Source organism: Tenrec ecaudatus, chromosome 3, assembly GCF_050624435.1.
Source record: "Tenrec ecaudatus isolate mTenEca1 chromosome 3, mTenEca1.hap1, whole genome shotgun sequence".
NCBI lineage: Eukaryota > Metazoa > Chordata > Mammalia > Afrosoricida > Tenrecidae > Tenrec > Tenrec ecaudatus.
This window is the reverse complement of record NC_134532.1, coordinates 128,779,707-128,800,600: the sequence shown is the minus strand read 5'-3', so window position 1 is coordinate 128,800,600 and position 20,894 is coordinate 128,779,707. Positions and strand designations below refer to the sequence as shown.

At 41.8% G+C, this 20,894-nt stretch overlaps 1 protein-coding gene across 3 annotated transcripts in view; it reads left to right on the top strand.

Moving 5' to 3' along the window:
- Positions 1 to 20,894, top strand: part of GRID2 (glutamate ionotropic receptor delta type subunit 2) — a 1,629,781-nt gene that overhangs the window by 1,589,315 nt on the left and 19,572 nt on the right. For 2 of the 3 annotated variants that reach the window (XM_075544882.1, XM_075544880.1), the window contains one exon: positions 1,405 to 1,827. The exons of the other annotated variant lie outside the window; for it this stretch is intronic. In XM_075544882.1, coding sequence (XP_075400997.1) covers positions 1,405 to 1,827 — 423 coding nt within the window. Of the gene's footprint in view, positions 1 to 1,404; positions 1,828 to 20,894 lie in introns of those variants that run through there. 3 annotated transcript variants of the gene reach the window in all.

Here is a 20,894-nt window from a genome sequence, read left to right as displayed (position 1 = left end):
TGAAATGTTTGCTTTGTGGAACAAACTTCAGGTATCTATGTTGACACTGATTCAATGCAAAACACCACATCAATGCAACATTAGGACTGAGACCACAAATTCTCAAAACCCTGGAAATTAAGGAGTCCCCATCTCCTTACATTTTGAATTACTATATATGATATAAAATGTTTGCATCATCATATGTGTTGATGGATGACTACATTACAGTTGCTGTGGGAACCATAAAATTATCTCTCTCAACCCTCTAACGTCTCAGTGATAATATTGCATTAATGGATATTTTTATTGGCTTTTGAAATGAAAAAGAAGACGAAAAACAATGAAGCACATCAAAATATTTTTTTCACCAAAGAACGCAAGAATCGCACAATGCAGATGCCATCCTAACTCAGAATGCTAGCCCACACCTCATGAACAAATGTTTTCTCCTCTTCTGTGTTTACTTAGGAATAGATGGATCACACAGGCAGTTTTTTTTATTGAAGTCTTATTTTTCAAATATCAGACCTTAGTGCATATTTGTTAGTGGAGATAATAAGAGGTTTATGAGTTTATTTCAACCAACATAAAATTGAGGTTGTATTCATGTTTGGTTTTGTTAATAAGTTCCTCTCTGACCAAGCTGCCTTTAGCAGAGCTCAGAGTCTCTTAGACAAAGGCTATTAGACATGAGTCAAGTCATAAACTGAAGTTGTCGCCTACATCTCCCGACTTAACTGGGGTCTCTGAAAGTCCTGCTGGCCTCAGAAAATCATCTCATGCAGGTGCCACACAGCCGGATTCTACAAAACCCCACCATTCGAAGTTGATTCTTTTGCATTAAAAGATCATAAACCACCTGTAAAAAGACCCTGTAAACCACCAGAGCGAGCGCTGGAGACAAGCACTGGCCTGTGGAAGGATGAGGGGCGGAAGGGACTAACCCAAACTGGAATGAGACACCTTGAGAAAGAAAAGCTCGCGTCAGAGGGAAATTGGGAGCAGGGGAGGGCATGTGTGGGCTGCTCACACTACACCTTGCCTTTTTTACCACTTTCCTAGACCCGTCCCTGCTCTCCGAGAATGATAATCCCCATCTCCTGCTTCCATGTCTTCATAGTTGCATGTGGTGTATTTTCATCTTAGAAATTGTACTGAAAGAAAAACAGTGGTAAGCGATGACCTTGAGGATGGGGGTCATCACAGAACCATGTTGGTACCCCTTGAACCGAACACAGTGCCTGGCTCATATTAGGTGCTCAAGAAATATTGGTTGAATGAATAAACCCCCAAGTTCAGTTAATTACATATCATGTTTACTGAACTACTTTTTTTTCTTTCCTTTCTGTTCTTTTTTTTTTTTTTTCAAACCTTGGGAGCTAGTACTGATGAGAACCTTATCTTCTTTTTCTTCATCTCCAGGATGACAAGGAGATTGACCTGGAGCATCTCCATAGACGTGTAAATAGCTTGTGCACAGATGACGACAGCCCCCATAAACAGTTTTCCACCTCGTCTATTGACTTGACCCCTCTGGACATTGACACTTTGCCAACACGACAAGCACTGGAGCAAATCAGTGATTTCAGGAACACTCACATCACCACAACCACCTTCATCCCCGAGCAAATCCAGACGCTTAGCCGCACACTGTCCGCTAAAGCTGCCTCTGGTTTCGCTTTTGGCAACGTGCCTGAGCACCGAACTGGCCCTTTTAGGCACAGGGCACCTAATGGGGGCTTTTTCAGGAGTCCGATAAAAACAATGTCATCTATTCCTTATCAGCCAACTCCTACTCTGGGGCTCAATCTGGGCAATGACCCGGACCGAGGCACCTCCATATGAGCAGACAGCAACAATCGCTTCACGCTTTCTTTCTTTCTTTCATTTCTTTTTTTTTTTTTTTAGGACTCCCTTTGCAAGGAGCAACTGTAATATTGTGGGACTAACATGGATGTAACATTTAAAAAATCAGGATTATTAGTAATAATTCTAGTTCTTTCTCCCCACCTTCTCCTTTCTCTCTATCCTCTCTTTCTCTCCCTTTTTTCCTTTCTGCCCATGTTTCTCCCTCCCCTTTTGTTCATGATTCCACTTGTTCCCCTAGAATAGAGGATCCTAGAATCCGATTAGTCTGCTTTTTGTAGACTGTACTTCAAGTACAGGAAATGTACACTGAGTATCCTCAAAGCGTATGCAGGATTAATTTTACATTGAGACCCCTCACATAACATTTCTCTGTTTTTCAGAAGATAATTGCAATAACTGCTGTCTTTTCACATTCTTCTGCTACACCCATACCAAGCTCCCCTGCTGTTGAGTGTCCTTTAACTGTGGACCAAAGGCAACCCCTGCAGTGCTTATAAACCAATTTGAAGACCATTCAGGCCACTTAATATGAGAATGCAATTTTGTAGGATAACAAAAAAAAAAGCCATGAATTTGCCAGTCACGACTACAGTTTAAACTACTCTTGCACTGTAACAGTGCATGTGGCCTTTATGTGATTGTACAGTACCAGGCAACCAGGAGTTCTTTCTTATGTACAGTAACCTTTATCCTATGGCAGAAGCCTCACTTGTGTTAAATAAGCTAGTGTCTCATATATATACATATATATGCACCTATATGATGTGTATATATATATAAAAGGCAGCCATTGCTATTGCAATTCATTTAATAAAGCTTTAGTTTATTAAAACAATTTAAGTATTGTATACAGGAAATATGTATAGTGCAGGGGTCTTTTCAGTTCGAAAAGACAAGTTGCTTTAATGTTGTTCCGAACTGCATTGTTGGCCAACAGAGGACATTTTATACTTTGGTTATTAAAACATCCAGGGCGATTTAATATTTGTTCCTAGATGTGACTCATTTTAATAGGCTTCACATTTGTTATCCAGCAGTGTACAAGGCTCACGTCGATCCCTGTCCTTTGAATGGATTATCTAAATGGGAAATGCTGTTAGTCTAGCTATAGCAGCCACAGCGCACAGAGCTCCGTAGGAGTGGAAACGGAGATCGTTGAAGCTTAGTAAATTCTCTTCCAAAGCAGTAAGGCAAGCAATACAAAAATTGCAGTAGGGGGGAGGAGTCCTTAAGATCTTGATGTGGCCTTAATTACTGTCATATGTTACCCTAAAGAAGAAAACATAATAACCATACTGGGCTCTCAACATAAACACCGCCCCCTTTTTTTAATCCAGTGCTATTTGGAGGAGCTATGTGTTTTTTACATTCGTGCCAAGTGTATAGAAAGACGAAAGCAAAAACAGTGCCTGTCTGTGCGCAGCCCTTTCATAACCGCATTCATCCCTGGGAGAAATGTAGAATGAGCTTCGTTTGTAATCCTTTTCAAAATGTGTTAAGTAGGAAGCAAGAACTTAACCTGTGTTTTTAAGCAGTCACACACTTCTGTTCATCTAATTCATGCCGGGCTAGGATCGATATAGGAATCAACCTATGTGATTTGCTTTAGGAGAAATTTTAAAAGGTATATTCTTAAGGTCTATTATATTTTGATGCTAATTCTGTTCTGGGGAGCATCTTGTACTGTCACTGTTTTGTACTAAATCTTCAAATATTGTCTACTGTGTAAGGCAGAAAACTTTCGTATCATGCAAAAACCATTTCGTTTCCGGGGTAACAAGGACCTACGTGCATGCACAGCTTGTTTACCCGTGTAACATTCATAATCTCATTCTCAACTCTGGTTTTAAAACAGAAGAGAAAAAAAAAGATCTTTACAACAAGCTATCTAGGGACACCTACCAGATGTTGCAGTGATTTAGCTATCAACAAACTGTTAACTATGTACAATATTTAAAATAGGCCTATTTTGATGTATTGCCTATTATACAAATACACAAAACCCCTTTTGGAGGCCTCAGTTATGAGTGGCAGAGCTTTCTGTGTATAATTTGTCTAAATAATTTGTCTAATAAAAATGTTTTCTAAACTTGCTCTCATACTATGAAGTCTTACCTGTAAACGTAGAAAATGCTTACTCTCTCATGGACCAAGCTGGATTTTGGGGGGGTTTTTTTCTAAAAGTTTATCTTGAGTTCACTCAAACATAAAACACATGAAGTGTTACTGGCAGAACTATGCCAAAATGACTGAGGTCCTAAACCAATGAAAGATTACCTTCATGCTATGGGGGCCTCTCTGAAACTTCTTGGAAGTTTCTGTGAGCATTTTGTGGCCTGAGGGGGCAGAGGGAGACATTTAGCTTGTTTCATGTAAACAATGTATCATAATAATAGCGGCAAAAAGGTTTGTTAACAGCAACAACAAAGAACACTAAAAGTAATTATTAACCAAAGGATTCATTTATTCTTAATTGCTTTGCTCTTAGAAAAATAGTCACCATGCTGAATCTATTAACTTGGAAATTAATTTGAACTCCAAGGCTATTTGTAATAAAGAATTGTGTTCTGCATTTGAAGAACAATGTTACATTCTTCTAGCACTTAATTCGCCCAGTGGATAGATATTTGAAAATATGGTTGATTGAGATGAAATTCCACTGTCCTCAAACTCCACAGGAAAGAATGTGAAGCTGTTGGAAGTAGGATGACCTTTCACGGGCTCGACGAGCTCGCTCAGTTTACCAAGAAAGGATCCTAGATGACAGAAACTGCTCGCCTAAGTGCTTGGCAATCAAAGATATAAAAGGGAGGCTTTAAAAGAAAAAATGGTCCATGTCTCAGGCACATCCGTGCAAATCCTTACGGATTACAAACTTAGGGATGACTCGTGTAGAAAGTCTTCCGTGGCTTTTCTCACCAAGCCTAGGGGGTATTTTTCCATCGGCCAGCTTGGGAGTGCATGCCTGATCGGAGCCAACCTCTCTTGTGACCGCTGAAGAAAGGAGCACCACCCATAGCACCACCCATAGCTCGCGCGTCACAGAGGAACAAGTCTCTGTTGGGTGCTTGCTCCTTTCCTTTATTATTTGCTCCCGTTTGTACCACTTATGCCAACGGTGCTACTTCAACGCCAAGCAAGCAGGGTACAGTCAAGTGCTGTTCTTTCCCTTAAATATCCAACCCATTTGACAGGTGAATGAGAAAGATATCTGGTCATCACTTTCCCCATGTCCAAAATGGCATGCAAACTGGGATTTAAACTTTAAGGTGTGACTCACCTCTTTCTCATCTATCTCAAACGCTACGCAATTTTTCATTTTCTCGTTTTTTCATCTTCGTTCATTTGGGATTACTTGTCATTTGCATAAGTACTTTAAATACAGATTTTGTTGACTAGTCTTAGGCTTCATCAACTCGAAGTCGTTCTTTAAAAACATGAAAAATTCTTGTTTGTTTTTTTTTTCTTGTTGTTGTTGTTACATGGTTTTCTAACCCACAGAGCTGGATTTCTTTTCATAGAAAAAGATGACTTTTGTAAGTTACCATTACGACTAAAGCATGAGAGTTTGGTATTTTTGTAAACTATTATTGTTTTTATATAACCAGAATTTTCTAATGGTGAAGCATTCTGGGTTTAAAATATAATAAATCAAGCAGAATGGGCTAAAAGTTCAAGGTAAATGTGAGTTTTATCTTTAAGTATACATCTGTTGGTAATGATAATATACAGTGGACTTTTATAAAAAACAGTTTTATTAAAAACTTATTAAAAATAATTTTATAAAAAATAAAATAAATCTATTTCTGGAAATAAATCCTAAAGCTTGCTCTTGTGAGCAAATCCTAAATAGCAGCAATTGTGGCCCTTTTATTATTTCAGCTAATATTTTACTAAGTATCCTCTTGTGGGCATCACAAAAGCAGTGCTCCTTTTGTGGAAATTACTTCCTCGACATTGAAACATATGGACGGAAAGCTGCTTAGATGTGATAGGTTTCGCGGAGATTCTGCCCATCTCTACTGAGAACCTATTATGCATAAGCCACCAGGCTTAGGCAACAATCCGCTGCCATCAAGTGCAATCCAGCTCGCAGAGAACTTGCAGGACAGGGTACAACCTCCCTGTGGGCTTCTGAACCTGCAAATCTTTACCATGTACTGAAAAGTAGAAGGCTGCCTTTCTGAACTTCTGGGACAGCTAAATGGATCACTTCCAACCTGTGCAGTCATTTCTTTTTTTAAAAAAATACGGAGCAGAAATCCAAGCTTTCTCCCATGGAGCAGCTAGCTGATGGGTTCGAACTGTGGATCTTGAGGTTAGTGGCTCAAGGTGTAACCCACTGCACCACCAGGACCAAGGTCAAGGAAAGGATATTATAAGAAGCTTTATTCCTTCAATATAGTTGATAAATTGCTGAATGGATTACTATGGTAATCTCAGTTGAACTAAAACAACCAAGAACACCTCCACTGTTCTTGTGCCTCTTCCGATTCACAGCACCCTCTAAGACAGAACAGCTGCCCCATACTGTTTCCAAGGCTGTCATCTTTACAGGTGCAGACTGGTGAGACTTGCCAACCTTAGCCCCTGCACCCCAGGGGCTGAACCAGTGTGCCACTAGCCCCCTCTCCAAAATAAAAAAACACTTCACTGCCATCGAGTCAATGCTGACTCATAGGGACCTCCTGTGGGTTTCTGAGACTGTAATTGTTTACGGGAACAGAAAACCCAGGCTTTCTCCCACAATTGTTGGTGGTTTTGAACTGCAGACCTTGTGGGTCATAGCCCAATGCATAACCACTTCACCCATTGAGGGAATGAATCTAGATATACTCCCCCTCCCCTACTCTCCTTCCTGCATACTAAGAGGCAGAAGGCATGACTACCTTCCCAAATTTCTGAGGCAGCGAAATGAATCACTTCAAAACAGTATAGTCATCTTTGTTTACATGAACAACCCAAGGGAAGAAGTGATCTGAAAAATTCTCAAAGGATAATTGAATAATTTAAGCTGCCTTCTTAGGTTCACACCTCTTCCACAAAGAAGATTTGAGAATTTTGCAAAACGCTAACCCACACCAGATTAAACTTTCAGAGCATTGAAAACCATCATCAGCCACAGGCAAACTGCAATCTAGCCATTTATTCTGACCAAACCCCGCCCACCGTCGGGGCGTTGGACTGTGACCCTCAGATACCCCATCGGACTGGCGGCGACTACAGCAGCTCATTTTCTACCCCTGCAGGAGAGTCATGGTAGTTAGAGATCGCCAATGTTTCAAACAAGTGACTTCAAAGGGCTGTTCACAGTACGCTTTAGTCAGGAAAGTTTTTCATCTTGAAGCTACTGCAGCTAAACCTCCTGGATCTCTTTCCTGTTCTGTAAGACCCAGTGCAGTGCTATCCATGAGCGCGATGAATGTAACATGTTTGGCAGGCTGACTACTGTGACTACAGCCTCCCCCCCCCCACCCCTCCAGTCCTCCGGGACAATAGAAGCTTCATGGTCCGGCTCCAATTTAGCGTGCTGTGCAGAGACGCGGCCCAGGTAAAAGACATCATGATGCAGTTTGTGCACAGAACTGCAAACAGTTCCTTTCCTGAATTTTCCTAATTCCTGTTTTTTAAATAACAGTCTGTTTTCTTTCCATGTAATATTAATTATATTTAATATTATTATTTTAAATCCAACTTGAGAACTTTCTCCCCCCCCCCTTGTCTTATCAGCCCTCTCTCCCCTTACCTACCGTGGACGTTTTTTGCCTAGCCTGTGTGAGGAGTGAGACCCTGGTGTTCTTTTCAAGAAATTCCAGTCTCCCATCTTGTCGTGTCAGCATATTTCAAAGATTTGGAGCTATCTCTGATGTGACAGAAATTTCACAAAATTTTCAGGACAACATTAATTCTTGTTAATTAAAAACAAATTAAGCTTTCATAACAGCTGCTATAGAAGGAGAAAACATATGTCACAAAATCAAGGAATGAGACATTGTGAGAACCAGAAAAGGGAGCATGATTTTTTTTACTGACACTTGAGAATTTTAATAAATATTTTGCCTGCCACAAGATTTGAATGAGTAGAAACAAATAGTAATTTTCAGAATAATCATATTTTATTTTTAATTGGGTGATATATACATTTTTAGTAATTAAGTGGCCTAAATATAAGACTATTTGCGATTTTAAGAACTGGACATCCAGAGTACTTTTTTAAGGTCTACACAGGTACATTTATACACTGGCCAAACAAAAGATGTCTAAGGGGAGGCCTTCATGAATGGGTTTTTCTAATGTACAATAAAATAACCTTTGACTTATAAAATCAATGTAGGATAAAAGTTTTCAGCATCACAACTATTTCCTGGGGCCTCCTGTGCATATACCCATTTTACATGAGGTAAATAAGAATCTGCTGGTTAATGTCTAATTGTTTTCCCAGAACTACTTTATAGTTGACTATAAAATTCTTTCTAGCCCTATATTAATATCACTTTGTAAGGATTGGCTACAAGATTTGTGTTTAGAATTACTAAAATTAAATTGAAAGTAGAAATGCCATATATGCAACTCACTTTCTTTTATTTTGTTGTTGTTGTTGTATCTACATATAGTTATCAGGAACTTAATCTGGTCAGTTATTTTTCTAGGTACGGTTAAGAAAGTTTGAGCATTTGTTAGATGGATTTTAATGATGTGATTAATATAGTTAATGCTATCTATCACATACAGAGCTGCAGTCACGCATAAAACAAGTTCCATGAGTCTAACACTTCTTTCCAAATCAATGTCAAAAATTAAAATAAAATAACTCAACAATTCACTAAATTATATACAAAATTGGGATTCTGGGATTCAGTTTCACATGACCAAACTTTTTTCAGCTTCCTGCTCACTGACTGGATTATTCCATACTAATGGCACAGCAAATGACACTTCGTAAGCTTAGTCACACCTACAAGAACATGTACGACTTCAAATCGAGGTCTATCACCAACAATGATTAAGTGAAATATTTTCATTCTTATTCCATAATTATCCCTTTGTGTTGGTTTCTCTCTTTTTGACTAGTATGGGTATGTATACATCAGTTTTAGAAAGATTGCAGAAGAAATATGAAGAGCAAAACAATTACATATCACCAACAAATCCATCAACTAATACTTACTGAGCACCTACTATGACCAAGGCATCATAGGGCAGAATGTCCCAAACGTGTGCGTCAAGGCACACATCTGAGCTGCCAGTGGTTACAAGACGCAGAGCTATTGGCCATTCGTCCCCTAGGATGGCTGGATGGGTCTCTGGTCTGCAATGCAGGAATAAGGGTCTCTTTTCTTTTATACCCAGACTTCTTCTCAGACAGCTTCCCACAGTTGAAGAAACAAAATATGCACATTTTTTAAGTTGCATATAAGTTCATGTTTCCAATAAAATCAATGTATGTGTATAAATGATGTCAGCATATTTAATTGTCATATCAATGGTCTCAGAGTATTTCATTGTATTGATGGTTCAGAGAAGGCATTCTATACGCAAGGCGAGAGAAGGACTAGAGGCTCCATGCCTTGTTCTGATGCCGTGAAGTCAGTGGAACAGTAGCCTGAGCGCTGAGAATATGAAGCAACGGTCAGAATAATGGGAGAGAACATTCAAGTGGAGGATGCCAGCCACCCAGAGGCCCAAGGACTAGAAGCACCGTGTAAAGTGAACAGTAGACGAGGAGAACAGCCAGGTGGGGCTCGTGTCAAAGGACAACTGGAGGTAAATCTGGATGCAACTGGGGAAAGGTTTGAAGGCTGGGCTAAGGAGATTCAAGCATATCCTGTTCGTCCATCCATACATCACGCCTTCAGTATATGTTCATCGCTTATACCACTGTTCTAAATGTTGGAGAAGCATCAGAAAACAAGACAGACATCCCTGTCCTTGTGGAGCTTTGCATTTCTTAGAAGACAGACACCAATAATAAGCAAAATAAATAAGTGAATCCAATAGCCTTTTAGGAAAGGTGCAGGCACGGGGTGGAGGAAGGGCAGGAGGGGACAAAGGCGAGAAGGAGGGGGTGTGGGACTGGGATTTTAAATAAGGTGGTTAAGGGAGATCTCATTTCTAATTAAACACTGGATTGAGTTAGCCTTGTTGCTATCTGAGCAAAGAAATTGCCAAAGAGCATGGATTACCCAAAGGTGGAAAGGGAGAGTGCTGGGTATATTTGAAAGGCAACAGGAAGGTCAAGCTCGCCAGGCTAGAAGGAATGACTGGGATGGCTGGTAGGAGACCTGCTCAGAGATCACTCATGACCCACCCTGTGGTTTCAGAGGTAATGGTAGCAATTTTAGCGTTTACTCTGCATGAGATAGAGAGCCACGGGAGTGTTTTGAGTGAGGTAGAAGGCTTGGTTGATCTCAGAGGAGTTCACAGATTGCTAACAAAGCCAGATGTAGGTCAATTCAGCGGGGGGGGGGGGGGTTGGGGGGGGCGGGAGGTGTTCCTATTTACTGCGATGTAGAGAGAGTGGTGTGCTGGGCCCTGCTCACACCTCCTGGGGAATGTCAGCCCTTGGATTGCCAGCAAAAGAATGCAGCTGGTGGCTTCCATGGGACGTGTAGTGACCTTCATCATGTGCACTGGGAAGCTGCTGGAGATTATTATTATTTTACAAAAATAAACAGAAACATGCTCTTGCAGGAGTATCCTTAGAACAATTATAAAACAAAACATGCTGCCATTGAGTCAATTCCAAGTCCTAGTGCTCCTGAAGAGCAAAGTCAGATTGCCTCCTAGCGTTTCCAAGGCCGTCCTGTTCACAGGAGCAGACAGCCTCGTCCTCCTGCAGCTGTGCTGCTGGCGGGTCCAACCGTAGAATGCAGCAAGTAGTGGACCGATTAAGAAACTTTCACAGGAGTCCAGATAAAAGCTGGACTTCTGTGGTAGTCATGAAAAGAAAAAAATACAGATAGGAAATATATCTCAAGATAAAAATCATGAGAACTTAAAGACTATATAAAGAAAGAGTGCAAAAGAGAAAAACAAGTGAAGGATGGCTTTCAAAATGAAATCATAGAAATATGAACATGATCGATCAGAATGGGCAACATCATAAAATGTCCTGGTGGGCTATGCACTGGGCTGCTGACAGTCAAGTCTGGAGTTCAAATGCACCAAGAGGGCTCATAGAGAAAGATGAGGCAGACCGTTCCCATTTGCCGTCTTGGAAACCCTAGAGAGCAGGCCTACTCTGTCCTAAAGGGCCACTATGAGTTGGAACCAACTCAACATCATGAAAGTATCTGTTTTGCTAAGCTCCGTTTTTCTTTAAATCACGGATTTGTGAAGAAAAAATGGAATTGAGAAGTGTTTATTTCGTTTTCTTTCATTAGAAGGAATCATCTATAGTTCATAAATCCTAGGGGTTTGTCCCAGGGTTTCAGGAGCGAGGCCCACTGGGCTTAAATCAGGTCAGCGCTGCTTTGATTTCTTCTTACCCTTGACTTTAATATGCTTTGCTTCGCTCTCCAGAGAGCACATCATTCACAGGTGATCAAAACCTCAATCTGAACGCTTTCTGGGCCTCTCCTTCAGAGCGTTCAGCAATGGCGACGCCCTCATTTTGAGTAGTGCTGGTCCTTACCTGTGGATTTTGTACTCCAGTGCAAGGTGCCCCCGTGTATCTCCTGAGATGCCATAGAAGAAGTGCAATCCCTCTAGCTCACTCACATTTACCAATTTCCCCCGTGGAGAGGGCTCAGAATTTATTAAGCTGTCCTGTGATGTGGTACGATTCAAACCCCACAACCAGGAAGTGAACTAAGCCACATTATCTTCAGAGGTTTTTTAAAGTGACAGAATGCACCAGGTGTAAATCCCATTACATTAAGGCCACAAGAACAATGCAAAGCAGACCTACCTGAAGAGGTAGCTAAAATATATGTTGAGATACAGACTTGTTTTAGAAAAGGGAAACAACCAAGTTATGCCCAGCATTATAAGCACCTGCTGTGTATAAGCACTACAGAGCAAATCCAATCCTGGGCCACTGTGTTTGCTTCCCGCCATTGCTGTGAACATTCCCTACTGAGTCTGTTTCCACTTGAGCGTGCAGGAAGCAGTGGCTGATCCGGCTAAGAGCGCACTCCCCAAGGCTACAGGGCAGCTCTGGAATAGTCACCAGCACCAAGTTCAATTTTAAAAGCGTTTTCACCAACCAGGGCCCATTAGCAAGATCTTTCTGAATCTGGTCCCTGCTTTAATTGCTGCTCCTCACACTGAAGTCACTAGAATGGTCCACTAGTGAAAGGTCAAAGAGGAGTTAAGAGGACAAAAATGATATAGTAAATACAAAACAAGAAATAGGCAGCGCGTGTCTTTATGAATTTAAAATGACTTTGTAACATCTACGTTTCGTACTGTTTGAGTATAATATGACCCACTGCCATCCAGTAGATTCGGCTCATAAAACCAACCCCTCCACTGTGAAGTTAACTTTGACTCCTAGTGACCCTGAAGGTCAAAGTCGGACTGTTGCATTAGAATTCCCAAGACTAGAAGCTTTTACTGGCGGAGACAGCCCCATCGTTCATCTGCTGAATCTCCTTCAATCTATAGAGATAATCACTAGACTAGTAGTTTCTAGGGTTATGGCAGGGGAGATGGGGGCGGTGGCTAATGGGGAATTAAGGATAATGGATACAAGAGTGAAGAAAATGTTCTATAATTGATTGTGGTGGTGATTGTACAACTCTTTTAGTATATTTAAACCATTCAAATGAATTGTGTGATATGTGAATCAAATGTCAATAAAACTATTTGAAAAAGAAAAGCACACATAGAGTGTACATATGTCACATTGAATATCTATATACGAAGATGAGAATTTCAATATTCTTGCAGAGGTATGTTTCTGAATTACATTTTTTCAAGATGTGTGGTGTGTGCCCTGAGCTAGAATTCGTTCGTAGGTAAGGAAAGTTTGACTCGTTCTCATTTGCAGAATGGAGTGGCTAAGGCCTGCTTTCATAACTATAGCAGCCATTGGGAGAAAGGGCACGGGACTCTGTGCCAAGAGACAAATACAGTGCCTTTTACTTTACACTTGTTTCTCTTGGTTCTCACAGTGACCCCTAGAAGTTTGCTATGGTTGATACTAATTGAACACTTTTTTTTTTTTTAACTCAGAAGGCTTTTGGAATTTAATTGATTTTGGCCAGAGCCAGGCAATTCGTATCTGACCCAACCAGAATTCAGGCACACATCGCTGGAACTAAGAAGTCTCTACATTCTACTTCCCCCACTGCTCCTTGGAGAGATGAGAAACCAAGGCTCCCTTGTCTACTGAACAGACTTTGTACGTCACAGAAATCCATAGAATTCCATAAAATAGTACTATAGAGGACACATGCAAACCAGCTTAGGAAACCTAAACTCATTCTGAGAAATGCCCCATCTGATTATTGCTCTGCAATAAACGCTACTAGCGGGCCATATCTGACCCCCTCTGGCCTCCCATTGCCAGCAGGCAGGGATCAGACAAGCCTTCATCGCCGATCCTCTTTATGTCTTCTGACAGTCACTGTTCCTCCCATGCTACTCTACATCTATGCTGAGTCCACAAGTCATAGCAATGCCCACACAGCATTCACAGAGCATCCTCATGGTCAAGGCGGTTTATCAGGGAGTTAATGCATTACCATAAGTCAGAATCGGCAGACACTAAGCATGTGATTGTTGGTCTTCTCAGCCAGCATCCAAGTATCTCTCTCTGCCACGAAATAGCCAAGCCTCTCCAGCCCTTAGCCTCTCAGATGCATGCTCCCTTGACCTTTGCCTCCATGGGCCAGGCAGACAGCCTGCCATCACTCTGTCCCACAGCTCCACGGAGTCAGGACAGATGGGGAGAAGGTGCCCCATAGTCTCAGCGCTGCTCCTCTGAGTCTGGGCCACAGTCTCTGACGCATCTGGCCTCCGCAGCCTCGGCCATTTCAGACAGAGACTGTGAACATGCTCTTGCAAGATCCTCAGGGTCTTTCCTCTTCCCTACTCCTGCTTCAAAGATGGCTCATCATTACAGCCAATGGGGAGGGAATGAAAACTCACCAAGCCCCTCCATCAGTGTTGCACATGCCCTATTTACATAAATAGACCCACCCAATCCTATGTAGGAGTTACAGAGACTTGAGTAAAAGAGCCATCTTAAGACCTTCTCCTCCATCCCTGGTTCTACCACAGAGATTACTGTAATACCAACAAAGAGATTTGTCCCACTCTGCTGATGGCATCCATTGCCTTTTTGGTCTTCTGTCCTTTTATTATTATTTTATCTCCAATGGATCAACAACCCCTATTGAGTTGATTTTCATGTTTTAGTATCTGTTCTCTTTTTCTCACCCCCCCCACCCAGCTATTGTACTACTAAACTAGTTCTGATACACACTCACTCTACCTTGGCATTGTTGCACCTATGTTACAGTGTGATGCATCCCATAAAAGAGATACTATAGATTCTAGTAGGTTTCTTTTGTTACTGGACTGCAAAAATAACTACAATGTAATATGATATATAATAAGCTTTCAAAAATAGTCCACAGTTTTTGAGAATTTAGAGAAAGCAAGATTCTTGCCAGGGTATAAAATGCTTCAGTGGAAGACCAAACTATTGGAAACAGGCCTTGAAATCCAAGTGTCATTTTCACAGGTATCAGTAGGGACAGACATTTTTAAGCTAAGAATGGGTATGATCCAAGTTACAGAGGAGGGAGGCATAAAGCATATTTCAGAGAGAGCAAATCATGGCTACAATTCTATGGTCCATGAAGAGTCGTTTGGATATAAGAAGACAAAAAGATACAAATAAAACCCAACCACCTTCCGAACAGCAGAAGTGCATCCTTTTTTGTAGCGCATTCCATTGTTGAGCAGCTGTGCACATCAGAAAGTTGGTGGTGTTTACAGACTATGGGGAAAGGCAGGCAACTTAATAGGCATTGACAATAAATCGTGGTAAGTGCTATAGCAATGAAAATGCAAAGTGATTTGCAATGGGGACAGGGACTGGAAAAGCTTCCTCGAGGATGAGATCCCAAGCCAGGCAAGAGAGTTCAATCAAAGGTAGCTGAGCAAAGGTATCAGGAGTTCAGGTGAGGTGACCAAGCCTAGGCAAAGACCTGAAGCCGGGGGCAAGATGTGTTACAGAAGCGAAAGCTGTGAAGCAGAGCTAAAGTGCACAGTGAAGCGAGAGCCTCAAGAGAAATGTTGCAGACCGTAGAGAGCAGACATTGAAGTGTTTCAGAAACCTTGTTAAGGAATTTGCACTTTCAAGGGTTGACATTGCAAGCATCATTGGGAAGACAGTGAAGTGTTTGAAGTTGAATAGTGACCTGATCAGCTTCCCATTTTAAAAAGAATTACTCTCCCTGCCCTATGGAGAACAGAGTGGAGTGGGAGAGGACCTGAGAAAGATAGACCAGTTAGGAACTCTGAGTGGCAGTTCTGTTGGAAGGCACAGTGTTTGAGCCTTGGACAGCAGCAGTGGAGAAAGGAGGAAATGGAGACATTCTAGAGACAGTTATTCCAGGAAGGGGGTGCAATAGGCCTTTGGGTAAGAAGGTGAGGTATGGCTTTGTTTTAACTGAAGACGTGGAGGTAATAGGATCATCCAAGAAACACATGAGTCTAGGCTGCAGAAAGTATGAGTATAGAATCCTGAGCATCACCCGCAAGGACAAGAGTGTGCCGATAAGAATCATAAATTATGGGTTAAAAGAGAAGAAAGAAAAAAACCCTGAGAATGTGTGGCTGCAGAAGCCAAAGGGAGAGAGTATTTCAACGAATGGTCAGTTGTCAAGTGCTATTCAGAGGCTTACAGGAGTCTTAGTGGCACTGTCCAGTAAGCGTTGGATTGTTAACCACAAGGTCATTTGTTCAAACCTAACAGCAGCTCCTTGGGAGAAAGTTGAGGCTATCTGTTCCCATAAAGATGTGTTGTTGTTAGGTGCAGTCAAGTCAGTTAAGACTATTGGTGATCTAGTGGATAACATAAGAAAACACTCCGCAGTCCTGAGCCCATTGTTGCAGCCACTGTGTCAATCAATCTTGTTGGGGAACCCCTATACAGGATCATTAGACATAGGAATCAACTCAGTTGCAGTGCATTTGGTTTGGGTTTTGAATTCAGAGGCTGAACGTACCTTTGAGAATGATCAACACAGATTTTTTCAGGGTTTGGGCGAGAGAAGAGTGTTCAAGACAAGAGTAAAGACTGACGCCAGACTGTAGTTGGTGGAATATTAAGTGGAAAGACATGTATCCTCTTCTTCTAAGGGGTAAATTGATTAAGGGAAAAATGGAATCCAAAGAGAATATTTGGTGGCAGGAAGGGGCGGGGGGGTGCTTGAAGAGACTTGAACACCTTTAAATTCAACTCTCTAAGGAAGGGGTAGTTAGGTAAAGGTAAAGACTAGGGTTGCACGTGGGGGTGTGATGTAAAGGGGAGTTCCCAAACAGGGAATAGGGAAAGCGTAGGTCTTCAATGGGAAAAAGGATGCATATTGTATCTGAGCTGCACAGAACGAGTCGAAGGATAAGAGTGAATGCAAGTCGTCAATGTCTGCATTTAATAGCAGGCAGTTTAGTGCAAACCCTGTTGGGTTCTCTGCCATTTGTCTGTCAGTTTGTCTTACTGTGATGGCCTGTGTGTTGCTGTGATGCTGGAAGGTATGTTACTGGTATTTTAAATGCCAGCAGGCTCACCCAAAGTGAGCAGGTTTTAGCAAAACTTCCAGACTGAGAGCAGACAATGAAGAAGGACTCAGCCCTTGACTTTGGAGGAAGCAGCTGATCAAAATCGTATGTGTGCCTTAGAGCCATGTTCAGACACTGAAGGCCTAGTGAATGGAAGAAGAACATTGCCGGAGAGTGGGCTTGAGGATGGGCCTCCGGGATCCGAGGGCACTGGAAATGTGACTGAGAGGAACGAGCTGATTTCTGAGTGGACTTGACCATCATTAGGCGAGCAGGGAAAAGCCTGTGGACGTGGAGCTTTTGGGATTTTCCTCTGCTGATGGAGACTCACTCAAGGCAAGCAGAAACAGCGACAAAAACCTGTGAAGGATCAGGACTTAGAACGTGTGGAGTGTGAAGCTAAGAAATAGGAAGTGATCAAAAATGAAATGAAACGCAAAAAACTCGTAGGCATTAGCGTGCTAAAATGGACTGGGATTGGCCATTTTGAATCAGAAAAATCATATGCTTTCCTATGCTGGTTATACCACAATCAAGAGGAATGACGTGGCATTCTTGGTCAAAAAAGACATTGCAAAATCCATTATGCAGTATGGTGCTGTCTGTGGTAGGATTTTATCTATTTACCTTTAAGGAAATCCAACCAATACAACTGTTATGCAAATTTATACTGCAAACACAGAAGCTAATGAGGAAAACATTGAAAAATTTTACCAATGATTTAATCTAGCAATTGATCAAACGATCAAGATGAATACTGGAAATTGGAATGCAAAAGTTGGAAATTTTTAAAAAGCAAATGTTTGGGGGAAATGTGGACTTGGTGATAGAAATGAACCTGGAGATCGCATGATAGAATTTTGCAAGACCAATGGCGTGTTCACAGCAAATACCTTTTTCAACAACACAAAAGGTGATGATACACATGGGCTTCTCCATATGGAATCTACAGAAATCAAACTAACTGCATCTGTAGGATATGATGTAGAAGCTCAATATCAGGAGCTGACTGTGGAACAGATAATGAATTGCTCGTATGTAATTTCAGGATAAAGCTGAAGAAATCTTAAAGAAGTTCACAAGTGCCAAAATACAGCCTTGAGTCTGTCCCATCTGAGCTTTGAGACCATCTCAAGGACAGATTTGATGAATTAACACTAATGAGACTTTTCATCCCACTGATGAGCTGTGGGAGGGCATTAAGATCATCATTTGTGAGGCAAGCAAAAAAGAGTATTAAGAATACAGTAAAGAAAATATCCAAGTGGGTGTCAGAAGAGACTTTGAAACTTGCTCTTAATAGTAAAGTAGCTAAATCAAATAAAAAAATTAAAGTCAAAAACTGAATAGAAAACTTCAAAGGGAGGCTCAGAAAGACAAAGACAAAATATTAGAAGGAAAGAACTGAAACTGAGGAAAAAATTCAAGCTCTGAGTTGCAATGTTGAAAGATTCTACAGGCAAAATATTAAATGATTCAGGACGCATCAAAAGAAGATGGAAAGAATGCACAGAGCCCTAATAAAATGTAAAAGAAGAAAAGAGAAAAAAATGATTAGGGCAAAGACTGTACAGATGTGCTTTATACAATTGATGTATGTATATGCATGAACTGTGAGGAGAATTGTATGAGCCCCAATAAATTGTTAAAATTAAAAAAAAACAAACCAAACAAACAAAAAAAAAAGAATGCACAGAGCCCTTGTACCGTAAAGAACTAGTCAACAGTCTACCATCTCAGGAAGTAGCATATGAACAGAACCAATGGTACTGAAGGAAGAAGTTCAAGCTGCACTGAATGCGTTAGCCAAGAACTAAGCTCCACAAATCGATGGGAAACCAATTAACTATTTCAACAAGCTGATGAAACACTGCAAGGACTCACTCATCTATGCCAGGAAATTTGGATGACAGCTATTTGGCCAACTGAAGAGATCCATATTTTGTACCCATTCCAATGAAAGGGGACCCAACAGAATGCTCAAGCAATAGAAGAATATCACTGATACCACATGCCAGTAAAATTTTGCTTAGGATCACCTGTGTTAGTCGGGGTTGACTAGAGACAAATTCTTGGACACTCATAGGTGTATAAGAAAGAGCTTTATATAGAAGAGCAATTGTATATTGAGAAAACGCCCTAGCCCAGTCCAGCTCAAGTCCATAAGCCCGATAGTAGCCTGTGTGTCCGATACTAGTCCCTACATTCCTCTGCAGGCTCACGCAGCATGTGCAGTGATGCGGATGACACATCTCTGCTTGCTGAAAGTGAGACGGACTTGAAGCACTCACTGGTGAAGGTCAAGGATTGTGGCCTGAAGTATGGACTAGAACTCAATGCACAGAAGAGCAAAATCCTCCCTGTTGGACCAACAGGTATCATCGTGATACAGGGAGAAAAAGGTGGAAGTTGTCAAGGATTTTGTCTCACTTGAATCCGCAATCAATGATCATGGAAGCAGCATTCAAGGTATCGATGTTGCATTGGGTAAATCTGTTGCACAAGACCTCTTCGGGCATTAAAAAGCCAGGATGTTACTTTGAGGACTAAAGTGTGCCTGACCCAAGCCAGGTATTTTCATTTGCCTCACTCGTCTCATGTACCTCATATGCATGTGAGTGTTGGACATTAAATAAAGAAGACCCAAAAAAGAATCGATGAATTTGAATTGTGGTGCTGGAGAGGAATACGGACCACACCATGTACTGCTACAAAAGCACACCTGTCTGTCCTGAAGAAAGCAGCACCACAGTGTTCCCGAAAGGCAAGGATGTCTCGGTGGTGTCATGAGGTCACAAGCTCCAGGCTCAGCGGTGCCCTCAAAGCTGTACCTCAGTCCCTGTGCATTGCTCCAGCCAGCTCTCCATTCTTATTCTAGAAGCCTTGACTCCCCAGCTCTCATCACAATTTGCCTCCTCCATCACAGAGAAAAAGAAGCAAGCAGTTGTTGCCGAAATGTTGTCAGGTGTTATCCAATCGGTTCCCATCTGTAGCGACCTTAGGCACAACCAAGCAAAACACTACCCAGTCCTGCACCATTCTCAAAATTGTTTCTATGCCTGAGTCTAGCACAGCAGTCACTGCTTCATTCCATCTCCTGGAGGGCCTTCCTTTCCTTCGCTGGCCTCCACCCTACCTAACATGATGTCCTTCTCCAGGGATGGATTTCTCTTGTCAATGTTTTCAGAGTATGTCAATAAGGACTATCCTGTTGCAGTTGTTAGTTGCCTTTGAGTGGATTCGGAACCAGTGGACCCATGTGTTCAGAGTAGAGCTTCTCTACAGGAGTTTCAAGCCTGTGATCTTCTACATGCAGAAATCCAGACCTATCTTCCACGGTACTTCTGGATGAGTTCAACCATCAACCATTTAGCTAGGAGTGGAGAATGTCTGTTTGGACCACCAGGTTAACCTGTCCTTACTCTAATCACCCTATTAAAGTTGCAACCTCTTGCCCTGGCATGCCCTCTTTCCCTGTGTCTTGGGAAAACTTTGTTATAGTAACATAACCTTCTAAAGGCACAGTGGCATCACAGTGGTTAAGCACTCTCTTGCTAACCCCCCAAAAGTTGGGAGTTCCAGACTATGAGTGGTTCTATAGAGGAGAGATTTGACAGTGAACTCTGTCCTGGAGGGTCACTATGGGTCCAAATTTACTCCATGCCAAAAGTTTTTATCACCTGCTAGCATTCTATCTAGGAATCCCTGGTGGCACTATGTATTAAATGCTGGGCTGATAACCAAAAGGTTCATTGGTTCAAACCCATGAGACACTCCACTCTAGAGAAAGACTTTCAGCTTCAGAAACCCTAGGGAGCCATGCTCCTCTGTCCCACAGCGTCGCTAGGAGGAGGAATAGACTCAAAAGTGGTGGGTAGTACCCTTTAGAATGCCGTTCTTTCTTTTGCTGTCTCATAGGATGCAAACAAACTGAGGGCAAGGATGTTCCATTACTTTGTTCACTGGTCTTTCTCCTGTACCAAAGGCAGAGACTGGCATAAGGGGCTCACTGAATGACTACTTACTGAATGATTGACTGCCATGATTGATTAGCAGGGTCAACTGTGGGGGCGTCAAGTTGAGGTGGGAGTACGCAGCCTACACTGGCATGCATAGAAAGGGAGGGATGATACAGGTATTGTACCAAAGATTCCGCGTTAGCTATTTGGAAGAACAGTAGACACAAGAACATTATTCCGTACTATGGAGTGGGAAATGACAGTTGGTTTCAGAGATGTCAACTTTGCGATGAAGGTACATTATCCTGGTCGATGTATTCAGTCTTAAAGCGTACAACCCAAGTG